Source organism: Platalea leucorodia, assembly GCF_965183815.1.
Source record: "Platalea leucorodia genome assembly, chromosome: 24".
Classification (NCBI taxonomy): Eukaryota; Metazoa; Chordata; class Aves; order Pelecaniformes; family Threskiornithidae; genus Platalea; species Platalea leucorodia.
The window spans coordinates 3,373,642-3,391,012 of NC_138846.1; the positions used below are offsets into that span (position 1 = coordinate 3,373,642).

Sequence of the window (17,371 nt, forward strand, 5' to 3'; positions counted from 1 at the left end):
GGGGTCCCAGCCCCTTGGGGATCCCAGTCCCTGGGGTTTCAGCCCCTCAGGGTCCCAGCTCTCAGGGTCCTAGCTCTTGGGGTCCCAGTCCCTCAGAATCCCAGCTCTCAGGGTCCCAGTCCCTCAGGGTCCCAGCTCTTGGGATCCCAGCTCTTGGGGTCCCAGTCCCTCAGGGTCCCAGCTCTTGGGGTCCCAGGTCTCGGGGTTCCAGCCCTCAGGTTCTCAGCCCCTCACGAGTGCAGGACACCCACAGGGCTGCTCATGCCCCGTGTCCTTAGAGGGTCCTGGTGCCCGGAGGGACCCTCCTGGGCGAAGGGGCTGGCGGCTCCTCCAGACCCAAGCCCGTCCCTCGCAGGTGTCCGACGCATCCCCGCCACGTGCCACCAGGCACATGTACCCTGGGGCTGGGGCAAAGCCCCGGGGATGCGGAAGTCGCTTCCTTCCCCTTTCCCCAAATAGCAGCTACGCAAATGTCAGGTGGCCCCACCAGCATGCAGCAGCATGCCAAGATGGCCAGGAGTGCGGCGCTGCTCCTCTGGGGTGAGTGCCCAGGCACAGGCCACGGGGCTGGCAGGGGGCCTGATGCCATGGGGATGGGTGCCCAGACTCCTCCTTGCTTTGGGGAGCAGCGGGTTGAGACAGAGCCCGGTGGGACCAGCCAGCCTGTGGGGAAGGAGCGCAGCGTGGCTGCGGGGTCTCCCGAGGTCCCAAACGCCAGCAGAGCCAGCCCACGGGGTTGTACCCCCGGCATGCCCAGGGCCATGGGCTGGGGTGGCCACAGGGATGGGGCTGTGGGGACAGGTCTGGAGGGACAGGCGTCACAGGGATGGAGACGTGGGGACTGGTACCATGTGGCTGGGGTGGCTGTGGGAATGGGGACATGGGGACAGGGCTGTGGGGTTGGAGACATGGCAACGATGGGGCCATGGGGATGGAGACATGGGGACAGGGATGTGGGGACTGGCACCATGCGGCTGGGGCAGCTGTGGGGACGGGGACAAGGAGAGAGGTGCCATGGGAATGGGACCATGGGGACAGGGCCATGGGGATGGGGCCACGGGGGCGGGTACCATGGGGCTGGTGGAAGCATGCCCGCACCCTGCACCAGCCCAGGGTTGCTGTGGCGTCCCCGTACCCTGCACCAGCCCGGGGTGGCCGTGCAACACAGATGTGCCTCGTGGGCGGCTCTGACACAGCCGCGTCCCCTGGGCTTTCCCAGCTGTCCTGGGGACCGTCCCCATGCCCTTTCCTATGGGTGCCAGTGTCCCTGCGGTGGCATCTTGGGGACAGCCCCTGCACCCCATCCCCCAGGTGCTGGTGTCCCTGCGGCAGCAGCCCCCACCCACCCCCTCTCCCCTTCTCCCTTCCAGCCCAAGCCCTCGGCCTCACTGGTAAGTCCTTGCTGCCGGTCCCCAACACTGCTGTCCCCAGACACTCACGGTGGCCCCGGCAGGCTGGCATCCCCTGTCACCCCGCAGGTGCCCAGCCCAGCCAGGTCATGCTGGACCCCCCCTGGATGCCGGTGTTCCTCAACGAGAAGGTGACGCTGACCTGCTGGGGCTCCGGCGTGCCCGGCCCCACCGACTGGTACATCAATGAGCAGTACCAGTGGCGGTCAGAATCTGACCACATCCGCATCTCCAAAGACCGCCCTGGGAGCAGCAGCTACCAGTGCCGCATCCCTGGTGCCGAGCTCAGCCCCGCCGTCACCCTCAGCTTCTCAAATGGTGAGGGGCAGGATGGGTGCCCCAAGGGCTCTGGGTGGGCTCCGTTTCACAGTCTCTTGCCCCTCGTGCAACCGGGACCCCATCCCCATGCACACCAGTGCATCCCTGTGCATCACTGGGTGCATCCCCATGCAATGGGAGCCCACCGGCAGCATCCCCATGTGCTGGCTGCTGTGGCCCTCTCTTGCAGACTGGCTGGTGCTGCAGGTGCCAGCGCGGGCACTGCTGGAGGGGGACGTGGTGTCGCTGCGCTGCCGGAGCTGGAAGAACGTGAAGATCACCAAGGTGCAGTTCTTCCACGAGCAGGAGGTGCTGGGGGGGCCCTCCCAGGGGGCTGAGCTGCTCCTGCCCCCCCTGCAGCTGCACCACAGCGGGCGCTACCGCTGCGAGGCCAACCTGGTCTACTACTTGAGCTGGAAGGGATCGACACTGGTGACGGTGACGGTGCAAGGTGAGCGCCTGCTCCCCAGCACCCACCCGGTGGGACGCAGCCCCCCCTCCCCAGCGGGCTCGCTGTCACTGTCCCCCCGGCTCCTTCCCAGAGCTCTTCTCAGTGCCAGTGCTGCGCCTGGAGGGCCTGGCCGAGCCCCCCGAGGGAGCCCCCCTGGCCCTGAGCTGCCTCAGCCGCCTCAGCCCCCTGCGGCCCTTCACCCGCCTCCAGTACCTCTTCTACCGGGATGAGGCAGTGGTGGGGGGGCCCCAGGGCTCCCCCCAGCTCCAGCTGCTGGCCGTGGGGCTGCAGCACTCGGGGAACTACTCCTGCGAGGTGCAGACGGAGATGGGCAGCGTGCGGAAACACAGTGCCGCGGTCACTGTCACGGTGCGCAGTGAGTGTGCAGGAGGGATGGGGATGTACCGGGGCCCTGGAGCCCTCCCTGGGTCCCTCCATCCTTCCCTGGGATTCCCCCATCCCTCCCCGGGTCCCCCCATCCCTTCCCACATCCCTCCATCTCTCCCTGCATCCCCTCATCCCTCCCTGGGTCCCTCCATCCTTCCCTGGGATTCCCCCATCCCTCCCCGGGTCCCCCCATCCCTTCCCACATCCCTCCATCTCTCCCTGCATCCCCTCATCCCTCCCTGGGTTCCCCCATCCCTTCCCAGGTCCCTCCATCCCTCCCTGGGTCCACACATCCCTCACTAGGTCCTTCTGTCCCTCCCTGGGGTCCCTGCATCCCTTTCCAGATCCCTGCATTGCTCCTAGGGTCCCCCCATCCCTTCCTGGGTCCCCCCATCCCTCCCCAGGTCCACACATCCCTCACTAGGTCCTTCTGTCCCTCCCTGGGGTCCCTGCATCCCTTTCCAGATCCCTGCATTGCTCCTAGGGTCCCCCCATCCCTTCCTGGGTCCCCCCATCCCTCCCCAGGTCCACACATCCCTCACTAGGTCCTTCTGTCCCTCCCTGGGGTCTTCCCATCCCTCCCCAGGTCCCTGCATCCCCCCCAGGGTCCTTCCATCCCTCTCTGAGTCCCCCCATCCCTGCCTGGGTCCCCACATCTCTCCCTGGGGTCCCCCCATCCCTCCCTGTTGTCCCTCCATGCTCTCCAGGTCCCCCTACCCCTTCCTGGGTCCCCACATCCCTCCTCAGCTCCTTCCATCCCTCTCTGGGTCCCTCCATCCCTCCCCACATCTCCACATCCCTCCCTGGGGCCCCCTCCATCCCTCCCCAGATCCCCCCACCCCTGCCTGGGTCCCCTGTCCCTTCCCGTCTCCTCCCCGCAGGGGTCCCGGTATCGGGGGTGTCCCTGGTGGCACAGCCCCCCAGGGGACAGGTGGCGGAGGGTGACCGCCTGGTGCTGAGCTGCTTGGTGGCTGCGGGGACGGGGCCTCTCTCCTTCTCCTGGCATCGGCAAGGCTTGGCCACGCCGCTGGCCACAGGACCCCGCTACGAGCTCCGTGCCGTGCAGCACCAGGACGGCGGCCGCTACCACTGCACGGCCACGAATGGCGGCACTGCAGCCAACAGCCCGCCACTGTGGGTCACCGTCCTGGGTGAGTGGGTGCCCCCCACCCACAGCATCACCTCATCCCAAGCTGGGGGACAGCCACCACCACCGGTCTGACCGCAGCACCGTCCCTCTGCCTGGCAGTGCCAGTGGCCGGTGCCACCATCACGATGGCAAGGATGGAGCCATCGGTGCTGGTGGGCGAAAGCCTCAACCTGAGCTGCTCGGTGCGGGCGGGCACCGCACCCGTGACCTTCACCTGGCTGCGGGATGGGCAGGAGCTGGGCTCGGGGCCCGTCCTGTCCCTGGAGGCCGTGGAGCCAGCGCACGCCGGGACCTACCAGTGCCTGGCCACCAACCGCCTTGGCACCCACCGCATCTTCCGGGTGCTCAGCCCGGCGCTGGCCCTCTCGGTGATGCAGCCGGGACAGCGATGGCAGCGACGGCACACAGGTGGGGGCCACACTCATCCACCCCCTCCCCGGGGTCCCTGCGGGGGTCCGGCCCCCTGGGGTGCACACTGACATGGACTCATCCCCGCTCTGTCACCAGACGTGGCCGTGGGGCTCAGCGTGTCCCTCCTGCTCCTGTTCCTGCTTGGTGCTGCCACGGCCTGGCACCTCCGGCGCCGGCACCGTGCGGGTGGGTGGCCCACACCGGGGGGCTGGGGGCCGTGTTGGTGTTCTCAGGTGGGGTGAAAGCCCCCCGCAGCGGCCGGGGGAGGACAATGGGGCTGCACCCCACATCATCTGTCTTGGCTGGGGCTGAGCCCCCAGTGCCCTTGGTTCAGGATCCCAGGGGTCCTGGGGGATTTTGGGGGATCCTGGGGGGTCTTGGGGGCCCTCCCTGCTTGCAGCCCATGTCTCCCCCTCTCATCTGGGTGTGCAGGGCTGAGTCTCTCGTACTGCCATGTTAGGGTCCTGCGGGGTCTTGGGAGTCTCCCCTCCTTCCTGGGCACGCAGGGCTGAGCCCCAGGGCTCTTGGCTTGGGGTCCTGGGGGTCCTGGGGTGCCTTAGGGGGCTCTTCCTGCTTGCAGCCCATGTCCCCCTGTCTCATCTGAGTCCCTGGTACCACCAGCTCAGGGTCCTGGGGGTCCCGGGGTCCCCGCTCCCTCCTGGGCGTGCAGGGCTGAGCCCCAGGGCCCTTGGCTCAGGGTCCCGGGGGTCTCAGGGGTCCCGGGGACCCCAGGGCCGCTCACGCCCCCCCTTGCCTTGCAGCCGCGGGGAAGAGCCAGGGCAGGTGAGTGGGGGGGTCCGACAGCGAAGCCCCTTTCCCCGGGGCTGGACAAGCAGCCCCCCCCGCCCCGGTCTGCCCCCGCCCAGGCGTCCCCTTGTGCCCGCAGGGACCCTACGCCCCCCCCGGAGCCCGGGGGTCGCCGGCCGGAGCCCACCGCCCCCCGCGAGGCGCCGGGGAACGGGGAAGTGGTGTACGCCGACATCGTGGTCACGGAGCGGGGCGGCGGTGAGTACGGGGCGGAGGGACGCGCCGCCCACGCGTGTCACCTCCCCAGCTCGGGTCCCCGAACCGGCTTCTCCTCCAGGCACCTCCCCGGCCCGGCCCCGGGCCCCCCGGGGCCCCCCCGAGCCCCCGCCGGAGCCGGCCGTCACCTACGCGGTGCTGCCGGGCCCCCACGCGCGGCTGCGGCTCCCGAGCGACGCCTACGAGAACGTCCCGTGACAGCCGCGGGGCACTGGGAGCACTGGGAGCACTGGGGCGGCCCCTGCACCCCGGGGCCCCCCCCGGGCAAAGCCCCGCACACCCAACCCGCGGCTCCCGCGGGGCGCACGCTCTGCCCGGGGCCCGATCCGGGCCAGCAGAGCCCAGCCCGCGTGGGGGGGTCCCGAGTGGGGGAGCCCCAGGGCTACAGGGCGCCCAGTGCTCCCCATTCCCCCTTCCAGTGCTCCCAATGCTCCCATTACTCCCCCTCCCGGTGCTCCCATTGGCTCCCCATTCCCCCTCCCAGCGCTCCCAGTGCCTCCAGTGGCTCCCCATTCTCCCTCCCAGTGCTCCCCAGGCTCCCTATTCCCCCTCCCGGTGCTCTCCAGGGCTCCCCTTTCCCCCTCTCAGCACTCCCAGTGCTCCCAGTACTCCCACCTCAGTGCTCCCCGAGGCTCCCCATTCCCCCTCTCAGTGCTCCCCAGGACTCCCCATTTTTCCTCCCAGTGCCCCCCATTCCCCCTCCCAGTGCTCCCCGAGGCTCCCCAGTCCTGCCAAGACTCCACAGTGCTCCCAGCACCCCGCTGCCCCCCCTTCCTCTCCCCCCCTCCCTCCAGCAGGTCCCCCCACTCCGGGGGTCTCCCGATCCCAGCTCAGCTGGGACCCCCCAGACTCAGGGGTGCTGGGCTCCAGCTGTGGCTCAAGAAAGGTGCCGAGACCCCCGAGGGTGCTGGGGGGGCCACAGGAGCCGTTCCCATGGTATTGGCCCCAAAATGCAGCTTTTTGGTTAAACAGGAGGAAATGGTGTTTTTCTCTGCTGGGAGCATCTCCTCCACCCAGAAACACGCGGCAGCTGCCCCTGGGAGCCAGTGCCACCGTCCCCATCCCCACAGTGTCCCTGTCCCCATGGGCTCCATCCCTGTCAGATGGTGCCACCGCCCCCAGGGGGTCCCTGTCCCCAGCAGGAGATGGTGCCGCTGTCCCTGTCCCTGGTGGGCGCCCGCCCTTGCCACCGTCCCCGTCCCCACGACACATCCAGCCCCACCAGGGGCTGCTGCCACCGTCACACTGTCCCCAGCTCTCGCCCTGATGTTACAGAAACACGCCTGCCCCGTCTGCGCATGGTGCTGCTTTACTGGGGGGGGGTTGGGGAGGGGGGCAGCAGAAGGTGGGGGGCAGCACCACGCACCCCGGGCAGCTTCAGCCGCCCACAGGCTCAGGGGTCCCAGCCCCACGGCGGCACTCGGGCTGTGCCTGTGCCCGGCCGGAGGCGGTTTGGGGCCAAAACCAGGCATTTCCAGGGGTAAAAAGCTCTCGTTCTCCATCACAGTCCCAGGAGGGGGAGGCCGGAGGGGCCATGGCGGGGTCTCCAGCTGCTGGGGACGGACGGGGGGACGAGGGGCGGCTGCGGTGCAGCGGCAGGATGAGGTCAGGAGTGTTTAACCTCGAGAGTTTCGTACGTCTCCTGGCCCTCACCGCTGAGCCCCTGCGCGGGAGAGGGGGTTACAGGGCGCCTGTCCCCCCCAACTGCCACCCTCCGCTGCCGCCCCCCCTCCAGACTGTCACCACCGCGGCGGCTTCCCACCCAAGATGTGCCCCGGGGGGCTGCGGGCTGTCGTGGGGGGCTGCGCCCAGGGTGGGTGCTCCCAAGGGGGGGCGTGGAGCAGGGGGACAGGGCACCCCTCAAGTTACAGCACCCATGGGATACAGCACCTGCAGGGCAGGGCATCCCCATGGGGTGGGGCATCCCCATGGGGTGGGGCACCCACAGAATGGGGCACCCAGTGGGATGCAGGCACCCCAGGGGACACGGTACCCCACCAGGGACAGCGGCCAAGGGTAGGGCCCCCCCGGGACAGGGCCCCACGCGGCATGCATCACCCCCAGGCTGACTTACGGTGTAGATGGCTTCTTCCTTCAGCTCCAGGGAAGAAAGAGAAACAGAAAGAGCTGGGGGGAGGGACACACACAGACACCCTCCCCCCAGCCCCCTGCACCCCTCCCCTCACTCCCTGCGGAAGCGGGGGGGGGGGAAGCCATGAGGTTTCCTGGATTTCTTCCCCCCAATCCAGGACCATCAGAGCCCCCCCAGTTCCTCTTCGCTGTCCCCTTCCCCAGCTGCAGCACCGTTGGGGATGGGTGCTGGCTGGGAGGGCCCGTCCCTCCCGGGGGACCCCAGCCCCAAACCCCCCCAGTCCCAGATGCCCTTTGCCAACAGCGCCGTTACCTCCTTGCCAGGTCCCTGCCGCGATGCTCGGTGAGCCAGGAACTGTAGGGGGGTGAGGGGGTCACCCAAAAGGAAAAAAAAAAAAAAAAAAGTAAGAAGAGGAAAAAGCCCCAGCCTGGGTGGGGCAGCCCTGGAGCACCCGCTGTGGCCTCCCCAGGGGTCCCCCCCCAAAAAGCGGATTTAACTGGGTCCCCGAGCCGGGAACAGGTGGCCACAGGCCAGATCCTGGCGCTCACCTTGAGGCGGCAATAGAGGATGGTGAGGATGATGCCATAGATGAAGAGGATGGCGTCCAGCACGTAGCAGATCCCTGGCTCCATCAGGGCCTCTGGGGAGGATGGAGGGGGGCAGGAGGGGTCCCAGGGTCAGCATCACCCTGGGACAGATCCTGCACCTGTCCTGGCCGCCGAGAACTCGGCTCCGCCGTCTCCAAGCATTGCCCCTTTCCGCACGCCAGCGATGGTGGAGGGTCCCGGGGGGTCGCAGGCGGTGCCAATGTCCCCTCAGACAGCGCCAGAGAGCCCCGAAGCCCCCTGGGACCCTCCCTGGGGTGCCCCTCCGTGCCACAAGCACCCCACGGGGGCTTCGACGGATCCCAGCTTGTCCCAAAGGCACGAGGACGCCATCAAAGCAGCCAGACCGAGGGCCACGCGCCCACCCAGCCGCTCCCCATCCCCGCAGGATCCCCGTCCCCACCTGCCGCCGGGGTCCACAGCAGCAGCAGGGCGGCGGAGAGCAGCAGGCGGACACCCATCCCTCCGAGCGGGGACCGGTGCGCTGGGGCTATTGCGCCGCAGTCAGCGACTGCGGAGCCAGCGCCTTCCTCCCCGCCGGCTCACGCCACCCCCACTTCGCTTCCCCTCTCCTCCGGCCCCGGCCGCGCTGGGGAACCGGCTGGCGCAGCCGTCCCCGCTTCCCGCAAAGGGCAGTGGGGCCGTTGCTCAAGGGCCAGGCAAGCTGTCCCCAAGTGTCACCCGCCCTCCCTGTGCCCCGCCCGCCCCAGCCCGGGTGGTACCCCCGCGCCGGGGCCCTGCTCCGGTCCCCCGGCGGGCTGCGGGAGCACCCACCAGCCCCGGGCGGATGAAGGCTGTCGGAGAAGGCCTGCAGGCTGCGGGTGCTGGCAGCACCCAAACCCGGGGTGGTGGAGGTGAAACGCCGGAGGTCCCTGCAGGCTCCTCCACCCGGAGATGGCTGCGACCACGGGAAGGGGAAGCTCCCGACCACGAGCCTCACGTGGGAAAGGGAGGAAGAGTGGGGTTTCACCAGGTCTCAGCTGGAGGACAAGGGTTGAGGCGGGGACAGAGGTGCTGGACAAGCAGGACCAGGTTTAGTCTTTATTTGACTCAGATGAGAGGGGCGCAGGGGGGGCGGGGGTCCCCCTGCCCGGAGCAGCACACACAGCAGGAGACGGGCGCAGCGGGGCCACCCGGCGCCGCCGCCTCACCGATCCACTTCCCCAAAGACGATGTCCTGCGTGCCTGGGGGAGGGAGAGAGGGGTCAGGGCATGATCAGCCCCCCAGAACGGGGAAGGAGGCCCCCGATGGCCACGGGAGCCCCTGGCCCAAGGAGGGGACGTACCAATGATGGCCACGACGTCTGCCAGCATGTGGCCCTGTGACATCCGATCCAGACCGGCCTGCAGCAGAGCACAGGGACCCCCATCAAGCCAGAGCCCCCCCCGAGCACCCACCACCCCGGCCCCAGGCCTGCAGAGGCGGGAGGGGGACAGCTCTACCTCCCGGGTTTGCACAATGGCGGAGCAGCGAGTGGGACCCGGCCTGGCTCACCGCTTCCGGAGCGGGTGCCATGCTGGCAGCGGGGCCTGCTCCCCCCCGCGGCTGGGGGCAGGCAGGGAAGGGGTGCTGCCCCGCCAGCGCAGCCGCAGGGAGGACAGGGGAAGTGGTCAGTTATCAACAGAGAAAGGAAACCAGCTCCAGCGGCAGAGGCACGAGAAGCAAGTCGGTCCCAGAGGTACTCTAGGGGACACGCAGGCGGTGGCCCACAGACCCCTGCCCCAGCCCACCATGTTGGGCCCATGTTGGAGTGAGCCCAGCAAGGAGAGAGGGAAAGAAAGCTCGTCCCGGGCCGCACTTGTCCCCTCCAACTCAAATCCCACCCTTGCCGCAGGCCCCGGCACAGCGATGCCACCGGCCGCCCCAGCCTCTCCTACCAGGTGAGCGAATCCAGGCGCCTTGATCTTGCAGCGGTAGGGGCGGCTGCTGCCGTCCGAGACAAGGTAAACGCCGAATTCACCCTGCAAGGACACGGGGACAGGGTCGGTGATGCGGTGACGCTGTTAGGGGGCTGAGAATCTGCCTCCCAGCAGCAGCATCCATCCCTTAAACACCAGCCCGGCGCAAGAGCAGAGTCCTGGGAACAGGACAGCCCACCCAGCCAGTGACAGGAGCTCAGCGATGTCCCCAAGAGTGGCGCAGGGCAGCCAGGACACCCTTCACCATGCCAGAGCCCACTGTCCCCATAACGCTGTGAGAAGTGGCACCTTGGGGGCTTCGATGGCCGTGTAGGTGGCTCCGGGGGGCACCTGGTAGCCCTCCGTGTAGAGCTTGAAGTGATGGATCAGGGACTCCATGGAGGTCTGCGGAGAGGAGGGCACTGTCACCGAGAGCGTGCAGCCAGGCGCAAGCAGAAAACGCTGCCCGTCTCCTGCCTGGGCCTCGGCAGCTGGTGACAGGGAGCAAAGCATGGGAACCGGGGTGGTGGCCACGTTCACACAACCACTGCCCATAACGAGTGCGTGGAATGATAAGGCAGGGCAGCTGCCAGGTCTCCTCTGTGCTGGTCTCTGCTCTGCCAGCTCCTGCCTTCACCAAGGCGGCTTTTTGGCCAAGATGGGCCAGGCCTGGCAGAGCCGGGGAGGGGAGATCCCCTGCCACGGTGCAGGGCCGGACCACCACAGGGCTCAGGAGCGGCTGCAGCAGGCAGCGAACCTGCCCCCGGCACAAAGCCGCCTTCCCTGCCCACGTGCTGCCAGACCTGGCAGGGGCCGCACGCAGGAGGGGCAGCCGAGCTGGGGGTCAGACATGGCAACAGATAACACCAGCAAAATCCTCAGCACTTCCGACACACCAAACCGCATTTCCTGCTCACTGGCGCTGACACGTAGCCTGCGGTGAGGCTCAGTGTGAGAAAGAAGCATTTTTACCTTCATCTCTGCCCGCTTCGGAGGGGAGATTTTGGCATCGTCTACTTTGATCTCCCCCTCAGGCATCTTGTTGAGGCACTGGAGGATGATACGGAGGGACTGTCGCATCTCTTCCACACGGCACAGGTATCTGTGGGACCCCGACACTGCTCGGGATCTGCGCCCTCTGTGACAGGGGCCCCACGGGGAACCCACAGCCTCACCGCAGGCCCGTGGAGGAGGCGTGACCCTGCCGAGACCTCCCCACGGCCCCCGTCGGAGCCGGCGCGCGATGTACCTGTCATAGCAGTCGCCCCGGGAGCCGATGGGGACGTCAAACTCCACCTGGTCGTAGACGTCGTAGGGCTGGGTCTTGCGCAGATCCCAGTGGATCCCCGAGCCCCGCAGCATCACCCCGCTGGGCAGGGGGAGTTGGGTGAGCAGCCCACCCAGAGCGCTGGCCCCAGCCCCATGCCAACTCCGGGCCCTCCCCGCACCCCAAAGCGGACCCTGACACAGGGGAAAGCGGCCACGCGTCCCCTGCCTGCGCACACCCCACCACCCTGAGCAGCGGCCACGGGAGGACGGCTTGGGGACATCAGGCAGGCAAAGCCAGCCAGCTCACGCCACGCTGTGGCCACCGGGTAGCACTGCCCTGACAGTCACCAGTGGCATCAGTCCCCAAGACGGCTCTGACTGGCACTGGGGACTCCCGCAGCTGGGGCTGAGCTCTTTGGACTCAACCCCGATCCTTCTTGGGCGGGACAACACAGCAGGGCAGGAGGCTGAGGCTCCCCAGAAGCGTCCCTGGGAGCCACCGGACCCACCTGAACCCATAGTTGAGAGCCTCCTCTGCCGTTATCACCCCGATGTCGACCGTGCGGTTCTTCCAGATGCGGTTGTTCGTGAGCATCTGCAGGCAGCAGGGTGTTACTCAGCCGGGTGCCTCTCCCCAGCTGCGCACCCCCTTTCCTGACCCGTGTCACCTTGTCACTGCTGCTGCAGGAGGAATAACCCTGCGCCGGTCGTGCCCAGGGGACAGGCAACGCAAGACCCCAGCCCTCAGGGTGCTGGGAAAGGGGGACTGTCCCTCTCTCCCAGGTTTTGAGCAGAAGCCTGGCTGCCATCCCGCCTCACCTCCTCCACCTCATCTATCCGCGTGGAGAAATTCTTCACAAACTCGTAGATGTCATCCATCAGCCCCAGGGGCAGGTCCTGCACAGGAGGAGAGGGAGGGCAGCCCACGCATGGCCGGCGGCACCAGGGACGTGGGCAGGGAGGCACCAGAGGGGCCATCGTCCACACAGGGACACCCCACACATCCCCACCAGACCAGAGGGGCTCTGCAGGGAGCCAGGGCATGGCGTGGCTGCCCTTACCTGGTGCACGCCGCCAGGGCGGATGTAGGCAGCGTGCATCCGCGCCCCCGAGACCCGCTCGTAGAACTCGAACATCTGCAGGGACAGCAGAGATCCCGCTGCATGCTGGCATGGCTCTGTGGACAGCACCGAGCCCCAGATCCCCGCCCACCGATCCCCCGGTACAGCCACGCTGCCCTTTACCTTCTCCCTCTCCTCAAACATCCAGAAGAAGGGGGTCATGGCCCCGATGTCCAGTGCGTGCGTGGTCACGGCCATGATGTGGTTGAGTAGCCGGGTTATCTCCGCGAAGAGGACTGGGGGCAGAGGGGGTGCAGGGGGGTGAGCACCTCCAGACTCTCTGGGGAGGGGGAAGGGGGTCTGAGCCCCTGGGAAGCTGAGAGCCCTCAGGAGAGCAGGCAGGGCAGGCAGGAGCACCTGCCTCAAAAACGGGAGCTGGAGCCCCCACAGAAACATTACGGGGACGGGCTCACCTCGGATCCACTGAGCCCTCAGGGGTGGGCGGATGTTGAGCAGCTTCTCCACGGCCAGGGAATAGGCCTGCTCATTGCACATCATGGAGACGTAGTCCAGACGGTCGAAATAGGGCAGCGCCTGCCGAAAGAAACGGCCTTGAGCAGTGGCTGCTGGCACCCGCAGCCAGGCAGCGGAGGCCTGGGACTGCCAGGAGCGCTCAAAGGCTTCACCGCAGCCAGGGAGCACTGGGACACAGAGGAGCGCCGGGACATGGCCCCCAGGCACAGCATCTTCCCAGCTCGGGGCGCTTCAAGCACAGCAGCAGCCCTGAAAGCAGCCCCAGGCTGGAGCAGACAGCACTGCCTTGGGATAAGGCGTGAAGACAGACAGACAACATCCCTCTGCAAGAGTTTTCCAGTTTTCCGGACACTGGGAGGGCCCTAATCCTGCACTCTCAGCAGATGTCAGCTGAGAACTGTCTCCGCTGTGCAGCTGAGCATGGCTGTCATGGCGCTGCCCCGAGCCACAGCGGCCAGCCAAGGCGGCGCTCCCCCTGTACCCTGGGCTATTTCAAGCTCCGTTTCTCCCGCCAGTGGAAAGGTTAAACCCGATTGGGACAACAGATCAGCACGGTCTGTTTACAAACACCGCTGCAAAATCTGACAGACAAATAAATCCCCTCCCGGTGCACCGAAGAGGCTGCTGATGTATCTGATCAGACAGCTGTAGACAGGCAGACACCAACAGCCCCTCACCCAAAAAGGACACCCTTCGCTCTCCCTGTGGACAAACACCGGCCCCCAGGATGCGGAAGGGTTGGGAATCCGCTGCGCCTCACCTGGAGGTACGTCTTGTACTCGATGAGCTTCTCGGTGCCTCGGTGCAGGAGGCCAACGTGGGGGTCACACTTCTTCACCGTCTCCCCGCTCAGCTCCATGACCAGCCGCAGGACCCCATGGGCAGCCGGGTGCTGGGGCCCAAAGTTTATAGTCAAACTTGAGACCTTCTTGTGAGCCACAGGGTCCTTGTCTGCTCGGGGGAGGAAAGAGGAGAGTCATGCGGGGAGGAACATCCATCCTCAGCAGCGCTGCTGCCCCTGAGCGCCCTCGGCCTTTCCCGGCAGCACAGACACGCAGAACAGACACTGGACAAACATCCAAGCTGAGCTCAGGGCTTGGCTGGACATCAGGAACACAACGTGCTGACCGCCAGCTCCCATCTCGGCCCAACGCAAGACCCCTGGGACAGGTCCAAGGGCCTCCTGCTCCTTCCCAGGAGGCTCAGCCTGGGCTGGCGGCTATTCCGGGAGCACAGGGAACCAGGCAGCTTCCCGATGCTGCGTAGGCGGAAGGGCCGAGGCCACGGCAGAGACAGGGAGCAGGAAGATTTGCAGAGCCAGCCAGAGAAGTGAGGGATGAGAAGCTCAAAGCCTGACCAGGGCCTAATGCAGGAGCATCTCACAGCAGCTCAGAGGGCACGGATGGAGCTAAAGCTCCCAGGGAACTTGCCCTGTACGCCCGCCTCCCCCGAGACCCAGGCACCCACAGCACACTCAGAAGAACAAGACACCCCCCAACCACTGAGTCCTCGCTGAGCACCCACCAGTCTCAGAGCAACCACCAGGCACCCAGTGAGCCCCAGTCCGGCCCCGAGCACCCACCCAGCAGCACCCCTGGGTACCCAGGGACCCAGGACACCCCCAGGACCCACTGGGCTCGTGCCGCCCCTGAGTCCTGGGCCCCAGCAGGCATCCAATGAGCCCCGGATTGACCCAGGGCACCCCCCCGGTGCCATATAACTCCCACCTGACATCCACCGAGCCTCCACGGGGCCCTGAGTGCCTCCTAGACAGCTCTAAGCACCCACAGGGACTCTAACAAGACTCAGTCTGGCTCTGGAGCCCACTGAGCACCCCCAAGAGCCCCCAACATCCCCTCAGGGCCTCGGGGCCCCTGCAGGGCCCACCTGGGGCACCTGATATCCTTCCAGGGCCCTTCCCAGGGCCTCTGGCCCTCCCAGGGCCCCCCAAGAGCCTCAGGGTACCCTCCAAGGCCTCGACTCACACCCAGAGCACCTGACACCCCCCAGGGCCTCGGCCTGACCCCAAAGTGGCCTTCCAAGGGCCTCAGGGCCTCTCCAGGACCGCCCCCCAGGGCGCCCGACGCTCTCCCAGGGCCTCGGCCTCCCCCTCCCGGGCTCCCCCAGGGCCTCGGGTCCCCCCCCGGCCGCTGACGCCCTCCACCGCCTCTCACCGTTCCATGGCGGCGGCACCCACTTCTCCGTCTCCTTGCTCGGGTACATGACGGCGCCGGCGAACTGCTGGGCCCACTCCACATCGGGCTGCCACTGCCGTGCCCTGCGGGACGGGACGGGGCCGGGCCGTGAGGGGGGGCCCAGGCGCAGGCCCAGGCCCAGGCCCAGGCCCCGCCGCCCCCCGCCCGGGCCCCGCCCCCCCGGTCCCGGCTCCGGTCCCGGTTCCCCACCGCTCTCACCGGGCCGGGGCCGGCCCCAGCCGCGCCGCCGCCGCCGCCCGCAGCCCCGAAGGTGCCCGCAGCCGCCCCAGCGCCCGCAGCGCCGCCATCTTGCCCTTGGCACTGCGCGTGCGCCGCCCCGCCCCCAGCGCCGCGCCAGGGGCGGGGCCGGGCGCCATGCTTGGAGAGGGCAGGCGAAGCTCTGCCGCGCCGCCATATTGGCTACGGGCAGCTCCGCCGCCATCTTTACTAAAGGAAACAGCCGGGAAACGGCCGCCCGGGCCGCCGCCATCTTTGTGCCGGGCAGCGGCTGGCTGCGGGACGGGGCGGTCCGGTGGGGACGGACGTGGGGACAGGGGGACAGGGATGGGGACTGGGGAGACGGGGACAGAGGGGAGAGGGGATGGAGCGGACAGACTGATGGGGACAGGGCAAGCAGGAGGCGCCGGGCGAAGGAGGAGCGGGGTGTCCCGGCGGGATGGCAGGGGACACATGTCCCCAGGCCTCCCCACTTGGGGACCGCTGCGGACGGAGGTGGCCCCTGTCCCCTCCCCTGACACCCGCGGTGTCCCCATGCGGGTGCTGGGGCGGGGAGGTGTGACCAAAATTGGCCTGTGTCCCCCCCTGCCCGCGCCGCACCCCCAGCCCCCCCACTTGGGGATTCCCCAGCTCTGGTACCCAGATGTGCCCTCCCCCAGGGCACACGGGGACCATCCAGCTGTGCCAGGAGCCTCCGTGTTCCCTGTCCCCCCCACCATGTCCCCACAGCCGCAGGGTCACGCTGGCTTCCACGGCCTTGCCCTGCGTCACCATCCCGGTGACGCCAGCGGCCGGCCGGCCCCCACGTCAAAGCTGTTTCCGACCTGGCGTGAGTCACGGTGACGGGGTGATGCTGTCCAGATGTTGGCTGCTGGCCACTGGCCCCACCCCCCTGGCACAGAGCCACCCTGCTGGGGCTGGATCGGGCCCCGGGCAGGGAGGCTGAGCCAGGAGGAACCCCCCGTGCTGAGCCCCTGCCAGCACCCAAGGGTGCCCCACGGCCCAGACCCCAGATCTGTGGGAGATGGTGGAGCTGGGAGATGCTGGAGCTGGGGGGATACTGGTGCTGGGGGGATGCTGGAGCGGGGGGATGCTGGAGCCGGGAGATTCTGGAGCTGGGAGATGCTGGAGCTGGGGGATGCTGGAGCTGGGGAGATGCTGGAGCTGGGGATACTGGAGCTGGGGGGAATGCTGGAGCTGGGGATACTGGAGCTGGGGGTTACTGGAGCTGGGAGATGCTGGAGCTGGGGATACAGGAGCTGGGAGATACTGGAGCTGGGAGATGCTGGAGCTGGGGATGCTGGAGCTGGGGGTACTGGAGCTGGAAGATGCTGGAGCTGGGGGTACTGGAGCTGGAAGATGCTGGAGCTGGGGGATGCTGGAGCTGGGGGGACGCTGGAGCTGGGGGATGCTGGAGCTGGGGGGAATGCTGGAGCTGGGGATACTGGAGCTGGGGGTTACTGGAGCTGGGAGATGCTGGAGCTGGGGATACAGGAGCTGGGAGATACTGGAGCTGGGAGATGCTGGAGCTGGGGATGCTGGAGCTGGGGGTACTGGAGCTGGAAGATGCTGGAGCTGGAAGATGCTGGAGCTGGAAGATGCTGGAGCTGGGGGATGCTGGAGCTGGGGGGACGCTGGAGCTGGGGGATGCTGGAGCTGGGGGGAATGCTGGAGCTGGGGGGTTGATGGAGCTGGGGATACTGGAGCTGCATATACTCGAGCTGGGGGATGCTGGAGCTGGGGGATGCCGGAGGTGGCGGAAGCTGCACGTGGGGGATGCCGGAGGTGGCGGATGTCGGCCAGAGCAGATGTCAGATCCCAGGGATGCTGGCTGTGCCGGATGCTGGCTCCGGCGGATGCCACAGCCCATGGGATGCTGGCTCCGGCGGATGCCACGGCCCATGGGATGCTGGCTCCGGCGGATGCTGAGTGTGGCAGATGCTGGAGCCCAGCGGATGCTGCATGTGCCGGCCATGGCAGGTGCCAGGGCCGTGGTGGGCTCCAGGTGGGCTCCATGCTCCACCGGCAACGCTGCTCCCAGGCATGGGTGGGTGCCGGGCAGCTGCTGTCCTGGCCAGGCCCAGCCGCGGTGCCGGCGGGGTCCCATGGGTGCAGCTGAGCACCACTACAGCACCAGCATAGAGGCCCTTTGTGCAGCGGCACCGGCTGCCGCCGGCTCCCTTTGTGCAGGGCCGCGTCACCCTGTTGTTCTCCCGGGGACGGCGGGGATGGCACCAGCACCGGCACCCACACGGCAGCGGCCAGGGCCACGCAGGGCAGCCCCAGCCGGGGGTGCTGAGGTGCCAGGGCAGGAAAGGCAGCCGGGCCCA

At 67.9% G+C, this 17,371-nt stretch overlaps 3 protein-coding genes across 5 annotated transcripts; 1 reads left to right on the forward strand and 2 right to left on the reverse strand.

The window, feature by feature from the left end:
* Window positions 1–425: 425 nt before the first annotated feature.
* LOC309600439 (Fc receptor-like protein 2) lies at window positions 426–5,347 on the forward strand (the record flags this gene model as incomplete). Its single annotated transcript, XM_082332778.1, has 11 exons — window positions 426–540; window positions 1,371–1,391; window positions 1,479–1,727; window positions 1,918–2,178; window positions 2,270–2,554; window positions 3,447–3,716; window positions 3,815–4,123; window positions 4,223–4,312; window positions 4,888–4,909; window positions 5,013–5,131; window positions 5,211–5,347. The coding sequence occupies exons 1-11, from the start codon at window positions 471–473 to the stop codon at window positions 5,345–5,347; spliced, it is 1,833 nt and encodes a 610-aa protein (XP_082188904.1). The 5' UTR covers window positions 426–470.
* A 1,174-nt stretch (window positions 5,348–6,521) lies between these two features.
* On the reverse strand, window positions 6,522–8,474 carry FCER1G (Fc epsilon receptor Ig). Its single transcript, XM_082333139.1, has 5 exons — window positions 8,250–8,474; window positions 7,790–7,881; window positions 7,554–7,595; window positions 7,224–7,247; window positions 6,522–6,812 (listed from the first exon to the last, which is right to left on the reverse strand). The coding sequence occupies exons 1-5, from the start codon at window positions 8,305–8,307 to the stop codon at window positions 6,756–6,758; spliced, it is 273 nt and encodes a 90-aa protein (XP_082189265.1). The 5' UTR covers window positions 8,308–8,474; the 3' UTR covers window positions 6,522–6,755.
* Window positions 8,475–8,874: 400 nt separating this feature from the next.
* NDUFS2 (NADH:ubiquinone oxidoreductase core subunit S2) lies at window positions 8,875–15,181 on the reverse strand (the record flags this gene model as incomplete). Of its 3 annotated transcripts, XM_082333137.1 has the most annotated exons (14): window positions 8,875–9,031; window positions 9,133–9,190; window positions 9,725–9,808; window positions 10,055–10,150; window positions 10,718–10,847; window positions 10,995–11,114; window positions 11,524–11,609; window positions 11,834–11,911; window positions 12,076–12,150; window positions 12,259–12,371; window positions 12,549–12,669; window positions 13,370–13,560; window positions 14,784–14,887; window positions 15,024–15,181. In XM_082333137.1, the coding sequence occupies 14 exons, from the start codon at window positions 15,179–15,181 to the stop codon at window positions 8,994–8,996; spliced, it is 1,452 nt and encodes a 483-aa protein (XP_082189263.1). In that variant the 3' UTR covers window positions 8,875–8,993. The 3 variants fall into 3 exon arrangements, with proteins under 3 accessions (XP_082189263.1, XP_082189262.1, XP_082189264.1); XM_082333136.1 differs by having other exon boundaries at window positions 10,718–11,114; window positions 15,024–15,135; XM_082333138.1 differs by having other exon boundaries at window positions 10,718–11,114; window positions 15,015–15,094.
* Between the last annotated feature and the right edge of the window lie 2,190 nt (window positions 15,182–17,371).